The sequence below is a fragment of the Prorops nasuta genome, unplaced genomic scaffold (genome assembly GCF_024137725.1).
Source record: "Prorops nasuta isolate Cenicafe-Biocafe unplaced genomic scaffold, Cenicafe_Pnas_1.2 PNAS00002, whole genome shotgun sequence".
Lineage (NCBI taxonomy): Eukaryota > Metazoa > Arthropoda > Insecta > Hymenoptera > Bethylidae > Prorops > Prorops nasuta.
This window is the reverse complement of record NW_027116799.1, coordinates 4184116-4203874: the sequence shown is the minus strand read 5'-3', so window position 1 is coordinate 4203874 and position 19759 is coordinate 4184116. Positions and strand designations below refer to the sequence as shown.

At 34.7% G+C, this 19759-nt stretch overlaps 1 protein-coding gene across 8 annotated transcripts; it reads left to right on the top strand.

Annotated features, from left to right (window-relative positions):
- The first annotated feature begins 2673 nt into the window (after nucleotides 1–2673).
- On the top strand, nucleotides 2674–18248 carry LOC136777767 (corticotropin-releasing factor-binding protein). 8 transcript variants are annotated; one of them, XM_066734334.1, is made up of 12 exons: nucleotides 2674–2887; nucleotides 3054–3532; nucleotides 5617–5758; nucleotides 5842–6019; nucleotides 6091–6202; nucleotides 7753–8548; nucleotides 10539–10623; nucleotides 12088–12248; nucleotides 13809–14016; nucleotides 15999–16177; nucleotides 16370–16481; nucleotides 16762–18248. In XM_066734334.1, the coding sequence occupies exons 6-12, from the start codon at nucleotides 8438–8440 to the stop codon at nucleotides 16887–16889; spliced, it is 984 nt and encodes a 327-aa protein (XP_066590431.1). In that variant the 5' UTR covers nucleotides 2674–2887; nucleotides 3054–3532; nucleotides 5617–5758; nucleotides 5842–6019; nucleotides 6091–6202; nucleotides 7753–8437; the 3' UTR covers nucleotides 16890–18248. The 8 variants fall into 8 exon arrangements, with proteins under 8 accessions (XP_066590431.1, XP_066590448.1, XP_066590439.1 ...); XM_066734351.1 differs by lacking the exon at nucleotides 3054–3532; XM_066734342.1 differs by having other exon boundaries at nucleotides 2674–3532; nucleotides 6094–6202.
- The last annotated feature ends 1511 nt before the right edge of the window (nucleotides 18249–19759 follow it).

Sequence of the window (19759 nt, the reverse complement as noted above, 5' to 3'; positions counted from 1 at the left end):
TGAATATTGCGCCGCCCTAGTTGTCTAAAATTTATAGTATTTTCGTGTCAAGTTCTTATCTCTGGAGATAGGGAATCGAAAAAATTCCATGTTGACTTAGGCGAGTTACTTTGTCCAATTAAGCCATCACCCTTGTAAATTACAAAAGTTAAATCACTTTAAATTCTTTTCCTACGATTATTAATAATATCCAGAATTGTTATTACGCGAACAAAGTGCTTACTCGGTAGAAAGTGGCCAATTAGAATGCACACGTTTCCCGAAGAAATAAGCTGTTAAAGCGACTGCGATTTGTCTGCGCTAAAGTCTACTTTTACTACTGGAATTTATACATACAGGTTTTGCAAAGTTGTTATTGTAGGATGGAAAAATGTTGGAAGAGAAATGATTAATGAAGAACATCCAAGGTCTTGGCTTCGTTCAGTGGAGAAAGACTGCGATTAAAGAATATTAAAATTTTGCATTTGCCTTGGGATAAAGAGAGATGCAAGATGAGTCGGCGAGTTTTCGTATCGTTATACAGAATTTTTCGTAAATCTTATCCCGAGGGCTGTCGTAAAATATACTGTTAATATAGGTTATACTCAGGCGTATACGCACATAAAGCACGATTTTCCAATTGGATGGAAATTGGTGCAGCTTTATCTCCACTTAAGATGCAGATCGAAATCGGTGAGGGATTGGCTGACTGGTTAATCCCAGAGAAACCCGGCGGAGATAATTATCTCCAGCGAATAACAATAAAAAAAACGCATTCTTGCTGACAAATGGACCACTGATCAGGGCTGACGCAGTTATCCGCTATTGCACTGGATGCTCGATCACGAAACCCCTTCTACCCCGCTCAACAGGCAACCAGTGTAAACATCGCTTATCCACGCAACTCATTCATCCAACATTTGCAATATTCACCCAAATATCATCGCAACCTAACTAGCTGTCTGTTTTCAAAACGATAAAATGCATAAATAAATGTTATGACTTTGTATTTTTTTTTTCTCGCTGTATTTATCAGCAATTTTTTTGTGTATTTCTTTTGTCATATAATTTGTAAATTTTTGATTTGAAAGTTTGCTGCATATATCCTTAAAGAGGCAGATTGTTGAAGAGAACATTCATGATGATATGCAGCTTCTCCAATCCTGCGCATCCGAGACAGGCGATCCGTTACAGTTTACGGGGGAGCCAATCACTCTGTTCTGAAGGAAACCTATCGATGACGTCATTATTCATCTATAAAATTTCATCTAATACCGATAAAGTCCATAACACATCTATCAAATTCGTTTCTAATGTTTTTCATTCGTACCCAATGAAATATACTATCAATGTTGATCAATGTGTATAAAATCCATTTGAATCTCTTTAATAAGTTTTTAATGAATATTTTATAAATATCGTGGACTCAATGTGATTAGACTTAATTATCAAGTTATAATGTGTCAATGTGAGAGAAATCGGTTAAACATTATGTAGACTAAAATTATATTTAGCTGTGATAAAATAAAATTCATCTTATTTTGACTAAGAAATATTGTACTACTCTATGTTCTTTGTGGTAGTATCTTTGGATACAATACAATGATGACATGGAGGAGCAACTTCTTTCAGAGTTTCTATCTTCGTCGAGAGTAATCTTTGAAATGTAAAAGTTTTAACAGAAATGCCTACGACAGATTCATGCAGTAGAAAGCATCCTATGGAATAAATAGCAAAGCTCGACTTGCGCAACTTGGAAATGTTTTAATCGAGTTTTTTACAAGTTCATTTAAAACATTCAGAAAGAATCATTTTTAAAAGATTAAATGAGGAATATAATTTGGAGCAAATTTGCTTTACCTCTTTGAACACGATGATTTACTCGATAAACATTAGGTGTACCTTATGCAAATCTACTACGAAATTGCTTTGGAATAACGAAAAATTTGCAGAGTTATATTTTTCTTTTAAAATATATAATAAAAAATGTAAAATTAAATACGATATTTATAAATTCTTACTGTACTTCAAACAATATCTCTCTGGTTTTTACATAACGCGAGGAGCCTATTTATAACTATATTATTTAGTTAAATATAACAAGGAATCTTGAAAAATATTCAAAGCTCTGTAGGTGTGGTTTAGAATAAAAATTCTAATTAAAGACGAGATTTACAATGTTTTACTGTACTCGAACAGTATCTCCCTAGGTTTTACATAACGTGTAAAGCCTGTAGGTTACACTATACATAAGTTAACTAAAACGTTATAACGACGAGTCGTGGAAAATCCAAAATTCTAGTAGATAATTATCTTATTTATACGGTACAATGAATAGTTTGGAGAATATTTTATTTATCTATCAAAGTAACGTAGTTGACATTGGTCTCGGTTAGAAAGAATAGAATTTTGATCCTATAACGAGAAAAAGCTCAAGGTGACAAGAGATATGGAAGAGGACCAGACGTCCCGTGAAAAGTATAAAACTTCCATGGCTTATTTGCTTAGAAATCCGTGAGCTGTTTAATAACGAATCTTCATACGAATCGACGTCTTATCGCAGTACGCTTCGTTTCGTCCTCGCGTGATAAAAGCCTGGTGAGACTATAAACGTGTAAACAAAGCTGTTAGGTGTTCGCGATAAAATATATTTGTGCATAACCAAGAGGATTCGCCGTTTAGTTTGCTTTCCTCGATTTTCCAACGTGCACAGTTTTCGCACTTTCCAACGGATGAACCGGGGCTGGCTTTTATCGGGCTTGCCAGGAATTGTTCGCTAGACAAGTAGATCCACACCCAATACACACACGCGCAAACACACAGAACTATCGTAGAGCGATCGTTGGAAGCGGGAACGAGGCTATCCTTGGAAATAATAAAAGCATTTACTCCTGAGAAAAAGAAGCAGGTGAGTATAAATCAAATTTCGCATCTTCACAAATGCTCTTATAGTCTAATTGCTTCCTCTCGATTAATTATCCCTCCATAATTATACGCATTTAATTAAATAAACTTCAAAGGAGAGCTATATTTATAAAAAGAATTATATATTATAATGAAAATTGTGTTCAAAGTTATCGAAGTCAGGATAAGTTTGTCGAATTTTATTTGGCTAAAAAACGATTGGATGTTGCGTTGTGGAAAAATATTGACTCGATACTGTATTTCACAAAAGTAGCCGGTGAATACATAAAAGGGTAGTTATAAAAGTGGTAGACTACGTCACGGACCGGAAGTACGTCATTGAGAAAATGGCGTTTTCTAATTTGTGCCGCGGCTTTGGATCTGCGATCGCGGTAGATCAAACAAGGAGTCTGAGTAAATTTGATGTCGCGTAAGATTTGTCAGCGGTTGTATATCGCGTTTGTATGTACCTTGTACACGTATTTTATACACGAGAGAGAGAGAGAGAGAGAGAGAGAGAGAGAGGGAGAGGACAGTCTGATATATCAGTCCGCCAGCTTAGTGCCTTCTATGTAGAAGCTCCTGAAATCCCGTCTGGCTCCTTTCGATCTACGATTTTCTACATTTCAAGATGTTTCCACAAAGCAAGGTAAGCTAATCTATTTAATCTATAACCTTTGGAACATGGACGTTAATTTTAATTAAATTATTACCACATTGCTATCTATATTCCAATTTACACAAAGAATATCGTGTATAACAATAATTAATTTTCTTATTTTTGTTAATTACCAATCCAATGGAATTTTGCAAAATCACCCCTTGGTCTTTTTATCGTTCATTAAACAAACCTAATTTTAACCTTTGCTTAATAGCTATATATATATAGTAGAAAAAAACCCTGATACTCGAAAGATACGAAAACGACAAGAACTGATTACAATTTGACGCTCGTAAATTAATTCCTTGAAAGATTCATTGCCATTCGGGGGATTAAATATTTGCGCACGATTACTCGAACCATTGGAGAGTTCAAAGGTCGATTTATGTTCAATGACGAATAAGAAACTGATTGAAAAGTGCAGTTTCAATGAAATTTTTGTGTATCGGTGCACATCGAGGGTAACGAGGGGGTTTCTCGGCGTATCGTAGTTTGATTTCTGATGTGCCGAGTGAAAAAACCAGAAACGACAGACAACTCGGCAAAATCGGACGGGTTAAAATGTCGTGGTGAGGAAAAATCGAGAGCAAACCTCGCGTACGTGATTTAATAAAATTCAGAAGCGTTACCGTGAATTATTCATTTCGCATTGAGAGCTAGCGTCTTGAATAAACCTTACACAGGGCTTGTTTTCTGCAATCGATAATTGCTCTTACACGAAGGATACAGCGAGAGAGTGTGAGAATTTATGGGTGAAGGATTAATATGTAAATATATTGAGAGTAGTAGAGTCTGTGTGAGAGAGAGAGAGAGAGAGAGAGAGAGCCAGGCGACCTCTTAGTCGCGACTAATAAGAAGCTTGGGCTGGTAAATAATTTTCGAAACATAAAATTAAGTGAAATCGCGAATGATTTGCATATTCCAACGTCGATTGATTCTCGAGCTCGACGATGTGTACTTTAAATAATCATTTTCTCGTGCATACTTTGATTGATCGGTAGCTTACAGCGATGGTTGAATCGAGACTGTCAATATATAATTATTTTACAGCTCTTTGGTATCTCTGATCAGTTCTGTCAAAGTAACATCATTATTATAAATAATAATAAAAAACAAAATTGATAGGTTTCATTGAATTTTCTTCATAATTATACAGAAAACTGAGCATTTGTGGTATTGATTTACAGCGAAGGAAGAGGTATAAAGGGAGAAAATAGAACAACAATAAATTAGAAATATTAATGAAGTAGCTAATGGGTATCGATGATAATAATAATCCTCGTCTTTCGTCAAGTGTATAATTCATAAAGGACGTGGGAGCAAAGTTTCCTAAGCTATACTGTTTGATCTTCTTGTTATGGTATTAAATGTAGGTATAGGGAGGGTCGTGTCTAAAAGTATTCTCAAATAAAGCAGACTCAATTATGATACGTTTATGTACCCCGTCCATTTCCAATCGAAGCACACGTGCACGTTTGACTTTGTAGAAAGAAAAACTTTGGTTAAAGGGGCTCTTCCTTCGAATGATATAAAATATTTTTCACGCATCAAACTTTTTTTTGCTGTTATTCTCTCTCTCTCTTTCTTTTCACACAAATACACAATTTGTTTGTATATATACCTTCTATCTATCTCTCTCAGTTTGTAGTCAAGAAGAAGGAAAGTTTTTCCTGCGAATTGAACCAGATAAAGGCACTGTTTAGATATCTCACACGACAATGTTTGCTCTCGCAATAAGAAAACCGGAAACACGTCACTTTGCGTACCTATGAACTTCCACACTGTGCAATTTCATACAAAAAGCAAGAAATAAATCATTGAAATTTAAAACGTTTCAGCTTTCTGTTAGAATTATTATTATTGATAAAGTACATCTGTCTTGATATTCGAAACACGATACTTTGCAATAGTCTATTTCACCCTAGAATGCTCCCATATAAAGCGTTACTAAAACTTTTACTTGGTCCTTGTTTACTTTGAAAACGAAAGGTAAATCGTCGTTCCAACGATTCTTATCTCTGCTAATCCTACGTGAATTTGTGTTTTCTAAGAAGCTTCGCTATTTTTTCTAGGAAGCACCACCAGGTCTGATAAATTATCATTAAAAAATGCATCTGTTCTGATATCGAAAAAATGAGACTTGCAAAAGATTGTTTTGACCTAGCGCGTTACTAAAATTTTTACTTGGTCCTTGTTTACTTTGAAAACGAAATGGTAAGTCGTCGTTCCGACGATTCTTATCTCTGCTAATCCCATGTGAGTTGGCGTTTTCTGAAAAGTTTCGCTATTTTTTCTAGGAAGCAACATTAATCTGGTGAAATAGTCAGGTTGGCTAATAGGTTTCGTACCAATAATGGAAAAATTGCGTAGAAGACTAGCGATAAAATATTGGGACATTTTAATGCGTTTTTGGAACGACAGTTGGTAATGAGGCACATGTTTCTCACTGAGTATCATTGATTCTATGATTTTTGGGTGAGTATTTAACTAATTAGCGTGCATGCCAGATAAATTGAGAAAATAAAACCAGTATATTATATTTCTAGAAGTATTGGGCTTTTTTAAATCAGTTTACGAGACACTAGGACAGCCTTATAAAAAAGAACAGAGTTTTTAGTGTTTTGATTACGTTATATCGAACGTATATTAGATTTTTTTGTGAGTATGTAACAAATTATAACGTATATTCCAGATAAATTGCGAAGGCAAAAATCGTGTATTATATCTAAACAAGTATTCTGCTATTTCGAATGTGTTTACGAGGCAATGGAACCACCTTTTAAAAAGGATCTGGGTTTTTAGGATTTTGATTACATTATATCAAACGTGTATTGGGTTTTTTTTGGAGAGTATTTAACGAATTAGTTTATTTTCGAGATAAATTTTGGGAATAAAAATGGTATATTATATTTATAGAAGCATTGGGCTATTTTGAATGAGTTTACGAGACACTGGGACAAAGGTATATAAAAAGGAATTGAAATTTTAGGGTTTGGATTGCTTTATATCGAACGTGTATTGGATTCGAAGTACTCGTGGCAGCGATTTAAGGGTACTAACGCTGAGTCGTCCGATTCAAGCTGGAAAACGTATCGTGGTAGTGTCCCATGAACATGGAGTTTACCGCTTTATTACGTGCCAGTTTATCGCTCTCAACTTGGTTGTAGTAAATTCATAAGAAAAAGCTTTCCTTCGTAGAGATCGAAGCTGCCAGAGCGTAAAAGCTCACGTAAAACTATCCACAGCGAGAAACACGCCCTATGTACAATAGGATAAAACTTTAATTAATCTTTGGAAACTTACATAATCGTGCTAAACCAGCTGACACGACGTAGGCGTTAACTGCTTTATAGAACGTTTCATTTATCTTCGTTATTCCCTCTTTTTATTTATTTCTTTATCTATCCTAACATTTTCTTATATTTCCATCGTAAAGTATTTATCGCCTCGGCCCATTATATCAGTCTATTTTTCAAATCTACAACGTTAGGATAAACAAGATTCGTCACTCACTTAAAGATTTTCACGCGACTCGTGAATAAAGTATTAAAATGATAAGGAAAAACTGCTTGATTCTTCCAGTGAGGAATCGTTTACAATATTCGTATAATAAATTGAGTGGAATAATTCGTAATTTCAGACCGGAACAGGTGTAAAGGCTGCGAAGCACTGATCAATTTGATCAGCTGTGTCTCGTTACGTTCGATTGATAATTTTGATTGCTCGTACCAGTATTATATCATAGATTTCTGTGCGGAGTTTAATTTTAACTCAGGAATTTGTATAATTTATCGTGCATACGTAGGTTTGTCAATGTGAAAAAGGGGATTTTTCAAAGAGAGAAAGGGGGGGGGGGGTAGCTTGCAGATTCTTCCCACGTTTCGCGACGCGTAGGGTGACCACGTAGTACAATGCTGATCGTTAATGGAAATTGAGATTGACCGGTAGCCGAAAAGGCAAATCGTGTCCACCCGCTGTGAAGCAGCAGTGTTATTGGTAAATAAAAGCTGGGCAGAGATGGATTCGTCCTCCATCAGAAGCCATTTCTCTCTTTCGTTCTTTCATTCCCCTCGAAATCCCGCAGAAACTCGCCCTCGAAAAATTCCTTCTTTCGCCGAATCTAATAAATCTTATACCGCCTTTCTAATTAACGAAAACACATTGATTGTAATTACACCTGCTGACGAAAATTTCGTGATATTTTTCAGGCTCGAGATAGCGAGTTTATTTGGAGGTTGGATTTTCTCGAGGAGTCGAAGAGAAATTTTGGTCTATCCGGGGGGTGCAAGAGTGTTTAAAAGGGGGTGTGTAAAATTATAGTTGGATCATCGTCATCACGCAGGGGTACGTTTTGATGGTTCCTGATTTCCTGTGGCATACGTGACTGACGAAGGGGATGCGCAGCCCAGCCTCCGGGTCTGCTCGGCTGGTCTAGCGACTATAAGAGGGACGACGGGCGCCGCGACGCCACAGAACCTGTCGGAAGCTCCCCTGTTCAGCTCGCCATAGCCCCACTCCACATCGACCTCTGACTGCCGCGAGTCTGAAATTTCGCGCCACTATCACCGGCGGAACGTCCCGCAACGCCAGAAATCACGCATTCACCAAAACACTCGTATTTAATCCAACCGAAGCACCCACAAGTTCAAAAGCTTTATAAATCACTCGAAATCCACCACTGACGACTCAAACTGCACTCTAGGAATTTTTCAACGGAGACTGAACGACTATTTCAAAAGGAGGATAAACTGAATTTCTTGAAACGAGCTCCGTTTAAAAGCTGGGATATTTGTCAAGATTGTAAAAAGTGTGTTTGACAGAGGCTTTTGGATTTTTATCTTCAACATTTTTTATTTTATTTCATTCAAATTCTTCCGAATCTCGACTCGCAAGATGTTTGTTTCACTGGTCAAAATTTCTTTGTTACTTGTCGTATCCGTGCTGTACACCAGCGTTTTCACCGTCGATGCCAGCATAAAGGCTTCCTCTGCACGACAGCAACAGGTATTTTTTCTACTCTTGTATTTTTCTTATTGCTTATTCCTATATTCTGCTTTTTGTTACATCGAGTTTCAGTAAGATTTCGAGCTTTGGTAATCGATTAGATCGTGTCGCGAAGAAACTCAATCCTGTATGTGTTTTGTTCTTTAATTTGTTTTTTTGCAATAATCTACCAAAAGTCATCAAAGTCAGATTAATTACGTAAGAGTTAACACAGAGGGAAATTTTTCAAACGAGTAGAATAATAATAATCGTACAAATGTCAGTTTTATGTAATATGACTTGGTTAAATATTTTTTTTTTAATATAGCAGATCGACTTTGATCAATGCTGAATGAAAAGTATTTTGTTCGGTGATGGAATATGGAATCGATCAATTTTTATATTATTTATGTAAGAAGGAGCCGCTTAAACTTATTATTTATAGTTTTGTTTAAAATAGTTTCTAAATAATTTTTGCTTTTAACCTTTGTGAACGAAAGTTCAAGTATCACACCTTTGTCCGCTTTTGTTTTCCTTTTACTGTGCTATCCTAGTTAGCAAAGCATTCAGTTGTCGCTTTTCCAGCCAGGCGTGACTGTTTAATCTACACTTTACTATCTTTATTCCGTAATAAATTTTACTTATTCTTTTCAAGCAAATTCAAAAGCGTTACAACTTATTTTCAGAAGCAACAATATTTAGGAAATAATTAATATTTTTTTTGGGACCTTGAATTTTTCCAAATTTGTGATTACCAATCAAAGGTTTCTAAAATTCGCGTACAATAAATTTGGAATATGTTGCTATATTTAACGCCTCTTATCTATTTCTTAATTAATATTTGTTTATTAGATTAATAGCAAAAGAATCGTAAAGAATAATCTATAGGAAATAATACTGGGCTCTACAAAGAATTGATTTTTGTATAATTAATGTTTTCTTGGTATAATATACTAAATGAAATTAAGTAGATTCGCGTAATTCATCATAAACCAAAATCATAATATTGTTACTTTTTCAATTAAAGCTTTCGTTCCTTTTTTTAACATTAATTTGAGTAATCTTAATATTTTTATAAAACATATATTAAAGATTTAGAAATAATTATGAATGGATTAACGAGGTACTGTCACAATCGAATTTTACCATATATAGAACCTTGTAATATCCGCCCTAGGATAAAGTCACCGGAATTAAGCTTTCGGTACCGTCCTTATCAATTCCAAGCGTGATCAAGTTACCTCCTCGTGAAATAACGGTCACTTCCGGTCATGAATTTAAGGATATATAGTTCGTTGTATATATATAAGCTTTCATGACAAACCTTGGAGTATTCCTGTAGAACCTGGACACCATTCCAATTTTACCAAGAATATTCCCCTACACATAGAAAATATTAAAATAAATTTTACTCTGTGTTCTCAGATGTACTGTCATATCTTCTCATTCCCAGGAAAAATGGTTAATTTTCAGGTACATTTTAATGGTCACACACAGTAATTTTAAGTTGGTATTCAATCATTTTTCCTGGGAATGAAAATATATGACGTTACAACTGAGGGTACACAGGAAAATTTACTTTAATATTTTTTCCATGTATATATGCAGATGTTACACTGATTTAATTTTGATTAAATCTTCATTATATAGTATTACCCTACCCACATTTCAAAGGCTTAGCATTTTTTTGTCCAAATTGACGTCACGATCGAAATACTCAAAGCTCGTATATTTGGGATAGTTAAACGTTGTCAGCGTCTGGTCAAATTTGAGTTACGTAATGGAATTGTATAAGGGATTTGGAGATTATCGGGTATTCTGGAATTTCCAAGAAAAAGGTAGGAGTAGTAAATCACGCAGAAAGACGATCCCTATTACATAAAAGCAGTCTAAATGCAAAGTAGCATAAGATTATAAGGAATCGCTGCATTGTTTTGCTATAAATATGAGACGTTTTATCCAATTCTTATGTGAAAATAATAAATGAATAGTCGAGGTTTTCTTTTCACAGATCCATGATCATTCAACGAAAGACTGGAATATGAAAGGAAGGCAACAAAATATGGAAAGGCTTTTGGCACCCGAAGAAATCGAAGGTAATTCGTCCTAATATATATATATATATATTCTCCATTGAAAGGTCTGTTTAAAATTCAGGTTAGATTTTCCATTGATTTGTGGTATTGTGAAACTATAAGAAAATCCCAATGCTTGCAAGTCGATAATTCAGTGAAATGTGATGTCCCTTATCTCTTCCCTTGAAATCTGGGAAAGAATAGGTAAAAGAATTGTTACGAGGGGCTCGTAAAATCTGTTATTGCCTATTTTTATAGCAAGAGTACAAGTAGAGGGGGGTAACGATGCATATTTGTTCTCCTTGGAAGTGAAATCCCACATGCATATTATAGTGCGTGGATATAAATGTGTATCAAATAGAGTGAGAGAGAGAGAGAGAGAGAGAGAGAGAGAGAGGGTAAATGCATAATGCGAAGTTTGTTTGAATATATCAATAAAATGGAAAATCTATACCGGTACTTTGCTGAAAAATGGGAATACGTTATCGTTTTCACCAACAATGATCTCGTGTCAATAAATAAGTTTTCTCGTAAGCACTATCTGCTGAGCTTTTATCGAAGCTTGCTACTCATTCATCCCCCTTGCCTTCTACTCTTCTTTCTTATGCTTATTAGCCAGCAAATCGTTCCTTCGCAGTACTCGTTTCCGGTTTCTTCCTCCAGCGATAGACTTTTTTCCAACTACTATTATTTTTCTTTCTTTCAACAAAATATTATTTGTTTTCTTTCTTCGACTTTTCCCATCGATATTAATGTCAAATGAATTTTTTTGCTGTTTCTTACTCTCTCACGGAAGATGAATGAATATTGCTAGCGTTCCACTCGTAAGGTTTTTACGTTAACAAATAAAAGTCCTACGGCCCAATCTACTTGTACTTTATTGAGAAAATATTTACAAATTTTCCTTATATTTCCTTTTCCTCAGGTTTAGTTACTACCTGCTCCATCTATAGCCTTATCTTGTTTTCCTTCACCTCTTATCTTTGTTAGATTTGATCATGAAACTTCCGACTACAATTAGGGATCATCGAACTCTTGAAACGAACCTTTATTAATATTAAACCGTTTTATGCCTAATCAGATTTCACAACAATATCCTGAGATCGTTGCATGTAGATTCATTGACACCAATCTGTAGTTAAAAAATCTTAAACTATCATCTTTACGGATTTAGTAATTCATTATTAATTCTCGACTTGCCCTGACGTTTCATTTATTTATATATCTTTCTATAATTTACGTTTAATGATTAAAACCATTAATAAATGATATTTTATCATTTAATTGAGCTCCATTAGCCTCGATCGATTAATAAATCAACTGAATTGCATTATTTCATTCCAAGTGTAATTTATTTGAGTATTATTTTATGTAATTTATGCAGTCATTATGATATAATAATTATACTGATAGAGCGATTATTAATAGATCGAAGAATACAATGAAATTTTTAGCGTATAAAAAAGATGAATCTTTTATTTGCAGAGTGTTTGCACGTGGTATCGAGTTCAGGTGTGTACAGGATTACAGCAGCCAATAATAATCCGACAGTTTGTGCGCTTTATTTTATGTCGGAGCCTAACCAGAAGATTGATTTGTATTTCTTGAATTTTAACGTGCCGTGTGAGCAGGAAAATCTTGTCGGTGTAAGTACAATACTTTTTCTCTGTAAATTTTATGAACATTATTTATTATTTTTATCAACAAATCTCTATTTTTTTGCAAGGATGAACAAGTTTTTACAGCATTGTGATAAATTACGTAATATCTTTAGGTCGCTCTGTCTCGTATCATTTTATCGTTCATGTTATTTGTTTGTATGTACTTGGGGCTTTATCGTCCATAGCTTCTGGTCATTAACCACTTGCTGGAAACCTTCAAGACTTGTTTTCATTATCGGAAAATGTTACTTGCTGACAGCACGTCATGCCAAAACTTTTCTCGTTAACAATCATGCTAACTACTCTTCTCTACTACCAACAATCGTGTGTAGTTTGCAAAATTCTGTTCACAGTTCATCATCCTCGCTTTCTTCATTTTGATTCTCTCTCCCAAAGTGCATTAATTCAATTCGACGAGTAATTCTCAAAGGAAATCAGACTATAACGTTATAAGAATTTTATAATTTTCTTAAAAAATGCAGTATTTTTTATAACTATTTTTTTAGACAAGAGTAAAACATTTAAATTTATATTTTCTCAAGATAAAGAGGTAACGTAAAAGCAACAGTTGTACTTTTTACAAAGCTACCTTTTCAATGCAAGAGAGATTTTATAGCCATCACGAGCAAAGGACTGAAACACAGCCAAGCTTCTCACAATTAAAACAAAAACCAATTTGTAAATTAATTTATTTTTCCTTTGAAGATAAATTTTAATTAAATATAAAATAGTGTAGACAAAATATAAAAATGCATTTGTCTCAAATTACAAGAGGCAATCGAATTTCGTTTTGAGCAACAGCCTTCTAATGCAATATGCCTTTTACCCTTCAGATTCTGTGGTTTCAATTATCGGAAAATTACCTCCATGGACACTCGGAGTACCGCAAAATATTGATGGCAATATTAAGATTGATATTTCTTCTGCATTGAAAAAAACCTTCTCACTGCTCTTTCAAGACTTGCTTATAAACTTCAGAAAACGTATAAGAATTACATATACACACTTGTCATGGCTCTCTTTATTCCTCCTCTAACATTATTGTCAACAACAAAAAGAAACTCATTATTTCCGAAACTTCGCTATTCAATGCAACGAAGGACACATTTTAAACATTTATACACCTTTTCCATCTTAGCACAAACTACAAAAATTCCTCCCTCCTCAATCACCTTTCTTCTTACAATTTCACGACGCGTCGGTAAAATTTTCGATTTCTCTACTGCGAGTCCGGAATCTGTCGTAATTAAATATTTTTACTTTTAAGTAAAAACTTTGCGTTGTAGGAAAAAGTTAGCCTTTTCTTTAAAAAAAAAAAATTGCATATTGTTAAACTTTCAAGTTTACTCTTCGCGTATTAGTATTTTTTAATAGGACGTAGTCGCGTAGAATCCTACGAACGGTCATTCGCGACGAACGTTCCAGGAATGTTCCGTTTAGCATTTGAAAGGTCGAGCGGATGAGGACGGAAGGCGTTTAAAAGCGGCAAACGAAGGAAGAGGAGACTCGATTCCAAATTAGCTTACGTCAGAAATTTTTACGTAGGTGGTGGATGGTTGGGAATTGAACGGTGAGTTCTTCCCGAGTGAAGTGGATCACGAACTCCTACTGCAGGAGAGAAGCACCGAATTTTGCGATGTAATACCCAAAAAGGAATTCCTCAGCTCGCAAAATGCCGCTCTTATCCAGTACAGAATAGTAACGCCTGGCTATGGATTCACCGTCTACGCGCGATTTGTCAACAATCCAACGCGTAAGCAAACACTTTTTAAATTCCTAAATTACTTCAGCGATTACCCATACCAATAAGCTACGAATATTCCTACCGTACCGCGTAAACTCATCAAACATTTCTTACGACCAACTCTCAAATTTATATCTGCATAATTACCAATCAATGTTTATTCAACGAAGTCCGCGTAAATAGAAAAGTTTGAAACTTGGAAATTACTTTGCTGATAACCCATTCAATTATGAATTATTCATGTTTACACGGTAAATGAGTGGGTCTTCGAATTTAATTAGAAAAAGAATCGATAAAATTAATCGTTTATGAACTGTACTTGTTTCATTCGTCTTATCATTTAATATTACATAGGTGTACATTATCGTGAATTCAACCAGCTCGAAATAGCATTTGGTTTGGTCGTCTCTGGATTAAGAGTCATATTTTATGTATATAATTATAGAGTTACGAAATATTTGGTAGGAAATAAAGTTAAATATCAGTGGAGATAAATCGGGTCGAAACTTTATCATCTATCGATTCGACAATACTATACTTTTATTATGTCTCTTTATCCAATCATTTGACTAAGCTTTAATTCCATAGATTATTTAGTTTTAAAATAAAATCAACGAGACTTTACAGGGCGTGAGAGTCCTCGAGAGTTTTATTTTGACCGCTGCAAGCATAGGACTAAAAAGAAAAAACGCAACGCACGTGTTTACCACTGTGAAGATTCACTGATATCTTAATCATTACACGAATCTTTACGAAGATAAAAGCTTTTATTCTCACCACACTGCATTTCGAAATTATACTGATTTATAAATGATTATTTAACTATTAACTAAGAAAATGGCGAATACACGCGACACACGCCCTGCGCATTGACGAATTTTACGATTTTCTCACTTAATGCACTGTTTTATGGGAGATTGTTTGATTTTTAATGGAGAACCATGCGAATTGCGGCGAAATTATTCAGGAAAAGCGACGAAAGTGCACTCAGGCGCGAAAAAAGCGAATAATCCGGCCGCTTTTCACTCGTGGGTGGAAGATTCGCAAAAACCGTCGCAACGGCGGATTCGAAAAAATGAAAATAAACATGGCGGAGGGATATCGGGAGCGGAGGAATCTGCCAGGACAAATCCGAAAACGGAAGTAGATTTTGAAAGAGTTCACTCCAAATCCATAAGAACACGCGCGACGAGAAAATTCGTCTACGTTTTGTATCGATCGATTGGACATATTTAGTGTAAATTAATATGTTAAAAGTTTTGCATGATATAAACAAATCAGCGAGTTATTTCGTTCGTTTGATGTAACTTGACAAGGTTTATTAAACGTCGTAAATTGGTCGGTAAATCGTCATAGTTGCTGCTCTAGCAGCTCTCTCATGTGTAAATAAATAATTGTAATTTCCACGAACCGAATGGAAGTATCGCATGTCGTATATGTGTGTGTGTGTGTATTTACGACAGTGTTTGGTTTCATGTATACGTACATACGTCGTATCATTGAATTGGGTCGCGTATAATAATTTCGATATGCGGCTGCTGGAATCCAGAAATGACAACCGCAGACAGATAAACGCGAAAGCGTCTGACAGATTCTGACGTTGATATTATAGCACACCACGAACGCTTAATTATTACTAGCTCGAACATTTCACGTATGGTTAAATCTAAGAAAAGAATTTTTGTGTATTTTTTTAGATCTTGTCAGTAATTAAAAAATAATATCGATGATTAATTGATTGAAATATTCTTACCAGCCCAGCGTCGACGTTATTAGGACAATATAACCGATACGAATCCTGGGTTTAAGACCGTTTCAATGGTTGATGGAACTTTTATCAAGCAATTGACTTAAAAATACAATTAAAGCTTTTTTCGCGGTGCCTGCAGTTATTGATTTTCAATCGACGCAATTCACTCTCCATTCGTGTGTATGAACAGATAAGACAAATCAATTCATCATTTTTGCAGTCAATTTTCATTTGTTTTCAGCTTGCAACATTTTGCAAACCTCGCTGACAGAAGAGCTGACACTTCGCAATTACGGCAGACGGTCTAATTGCAGTTTAACTGCAGTTTATCCAGCCTCGGTGCATATAATCGCACACGATGTTGGCATTACGAGTGCATTAAGGCCAGTCCGTACAAAGGAAACTGGCACCTTGCACGAGGTAAATATTTATTTCGCCCAGAGATCAAGCTTCAGGTCCTGACCCTTTAAATTCTAAATGTAAACATCGATTTAATTCAACTTTAAAAGGTATTCTTTGCCCCATTAAAATCACTTGAAATTATTTTATTCCAAAGCAAAGCCAACTTGTAGTATCATGTCATTTGTAAAAGCTGTTTGTCTTTATTGAAAGTGCGCCAAGGATAACAGCTTACGTGACGTGGTACAAATCGGAGGATCTGCAGGATTGGATACAACCAATTTGGAAGTCATTGATTCTTTCTGCGGAATTTCATCGAAGCCAAGTTTGTTGCAATTTTTATTTTTTATTTTATTTTTATATAACAAAAAAAGTCATTAAAAAATTATCAAATATGAAAGTACTGTCAATGATTCTTTACTGTTATGTTGGAAAGCAATTTTTAAACTGATAGAGAGCAGTGGTATTATTCTATACACAGAGTACAATCTTTTATAAATGTGCTAGTCAGAATCTAAAACTATATCCATAGTATAGAATTAATTATTATATAATTACTAATTAATGGCTAATGATTTTCTAATTTCTAATCGTTTGTCTTATAGATCTTGTGAACAAGCTCGTGAATGCCGAAGTGACAACTGTTCGATTGATATCGAGCGGGCTTTTTGAGAATTCAGTGACGGTATCGCTTGTCCAAATTCTCCAGGGTGATCCAAATATGAGCGTTTGAAAGCGGAGTTAGAAATGACAGAAATTGGACCATAATCCACCGGGTGATTAGGCTATCAATGTCCGCGAAATGCGCCAATTGTCGTTTAGCAATTAGAAGAAGAAAATCAACATCAAAAAGTTTCTTTCTTATCGATATAGACTGTTTTTACATCATTTAGATTCATATAGATAATAAACCAGCATTAATCTGATTTAATATCTTATTCAGCCTATTCGAGAAAGCTATTCGATTTCAGTTCCTATTTGGGTAAAACGTTGATTATTTGCATAATCGTATTTAGGGGAAGTGGATTAATTTTGAACGTGGGGTAATAAGGAACAATTTAATTTATAAACATATTATTTATTTCAAAGGTCACTCACATTAGTGTAAACACATAATACTTTTGCATTTTCTGTAATCAGAAACAAGATAATCTCGCTATGGAAGACTGGATTAAACGTGCGACGTGTTAAATTGGATACACGTGTAGTATATTTGTGATTTTTACATGAGAAAAGAATTAAATTTTAATACATATGAGTTTGTTTGTGTTCCTTATAATCCTACATGGCTCTCGTTTACTGGACGTTATGTTTTTAATTACTTACTCTAGAAGCTGTATGTGGGGTACGTAGGATTCATAATGATCTTACTGTTATTTTAAGGCAAAAATAATGATTTCTATGTTTATTGTAACCGGAAAAAGCCAAAATATAATATAAGGTATATTTTATTTTAATTTATTACTTTTTTTCTTGTAAGTTTTTTCATTGATTTTTCGTAGATGTTCCAAGTTACCCCACTTTCTCCTAATATTGTAGGTCTGGCACATTATTTCAACAAGCATTAAGACTTTAAATGGAAAAACTATTATTTTTATTCCTTTGTTGTTATTAACATGTATATTTATAGATAAAAATTGTTGAATTATGTAATTATTCTTGTTTTATAGTTTAGTAATTAAAGTATTAGTTAAGTAGCAGATTCTTGTTATGATTGACAAAAATTTATTCTTTAATTGTCAATGTACTTTTCATGAATTTTCTTACTGCGTTTGGTACGCGAGAAGGTGACAGACTGTAATTATGATTAGTCTTATAGAAAATCATCAAAATTTATTTTATGAAAAAGGCATCATTCTAATGTATGCAAACAAAATATTGTTCGATGCTATCAGAAATAAATTTACGTTGATACAAATGATATAGCAAAATTGAAACGTATCTTCGGAATAACTCTCTTTTTAATCTGTATATGTTATTTAATAAAACGTAATAATGATAATGTAACGTACATTTTTAAGTCGCACATGAAAACATAACAGGAATATAATTTATAACTGTCCTGTATTTAAGTATTAAATTATAAGTCATATGCAAGTTACAGGTAGTTTTTATCTGTCCTTTCTTAATTAGAAAAGTAATTTATTTTTGCACAAAAAACCATGAGCATTCGATAATTGTACACGACTCACAGAGATATCTCAGCTATCTAAAAGATTTTCTGAATTACCGACAATAAATTCTACCACACTAACGTCTGGCGCACTCTACAGCTTGACTCTTTCACGTGGATGTTTTCCTTCTCATTGATAAACACTAATTTACCGATAGTTGATGATTTAGCGACGCATGAAACAATTAAAGCCTCTCTTAATTTACCAAACGATCACAAGTTTTAGACGTTAATTACAGGCAATTCTCAGCAAACGTTTATGATCAATTGAACGCGTTAGAATAACAAAGCTTGATTATCAACAGATAATCGATTTAACGAGTGATGACAATAATCGTTTGATTTCCAATCATTATGAAATAACAAAATCTTTGAAAATACTATTTAACAAAATGCAAGCTTTAAAAATTCTTACGTTATAAAGATTTCGTAGCAACGAGGTTAGATTATGGTAAAAAAAAAGTATAAAATAAGAAGTGGGTTATGTACGAGGTGCATGTAAATGCAAACTGATTGGATTTCCAATCGATGGTCGGTGTTTTCCCTTTTGGATTATCCATTGTCAGTTCCAAATCCACAGAGACTTCCTTTCTCCATGGTTACATGTACTACTGTAAACGTTGAATATTTTACAGCTCAGCGAATACTGAAAAAATAGCTTCCACTTGATTCATGCTTGATCAACTCAGACCGAATAAAATATATCATTCGATTGATATAATTTGAATGAACTTATTCGCTTCGAGTAGTAGTGAATTCGATTTTATGGGGATTCGGCATTGACAGAGAAGCTGGTGGATTGTGGGGGGCTGGTAAAGAGAGAGAGGAGGAAAATTGGCAGGTTGTGGGTGTAAAGGGGTAACTGATTGGATTTCGGATCGATGAGCTGGTTCTCCTTTTAGGATCGTCTTTCGTCAGCGCTGAATACGAAGCGATTCGCGAGCATTCCATCACGCGCAGCTGACCTTCTCAAAGGACATCCATGTCGCATTTATGCAGCGATGCATCCGGCAGTCCGGATTTTCTCTGGATCCGATGCGGCACTGCCGGAAGGGATGAGATTGAAAGAGACCGGAAGAAGAATCAGCAAAAAATAAAAGTAAAAATAAAAAGCAAGATAGAACGAGGAACTGTCCTATTCTAACCTATCCCTTCTTACACATTCTCGTCTATTCTCCAACCTACCTGGCAACGTCCTGTAATATTCCTTTTGTTCCACGATATTTCCTGTTCACGTTTCAAATATTTCGTCTCGGTGATCAATTGTAGTATATTTGTGATACATAAATCTGCAGGGTGTGCACTTGGAATTTTTAATAAATATTTGTTTACCGTCGATATTCCAGAATGGATGGACAGCGATATTACATTGATAATTGCGAAATGATTGCAGTGGGATAGTCGGACCTTATCGGATGGTAAAATTACTG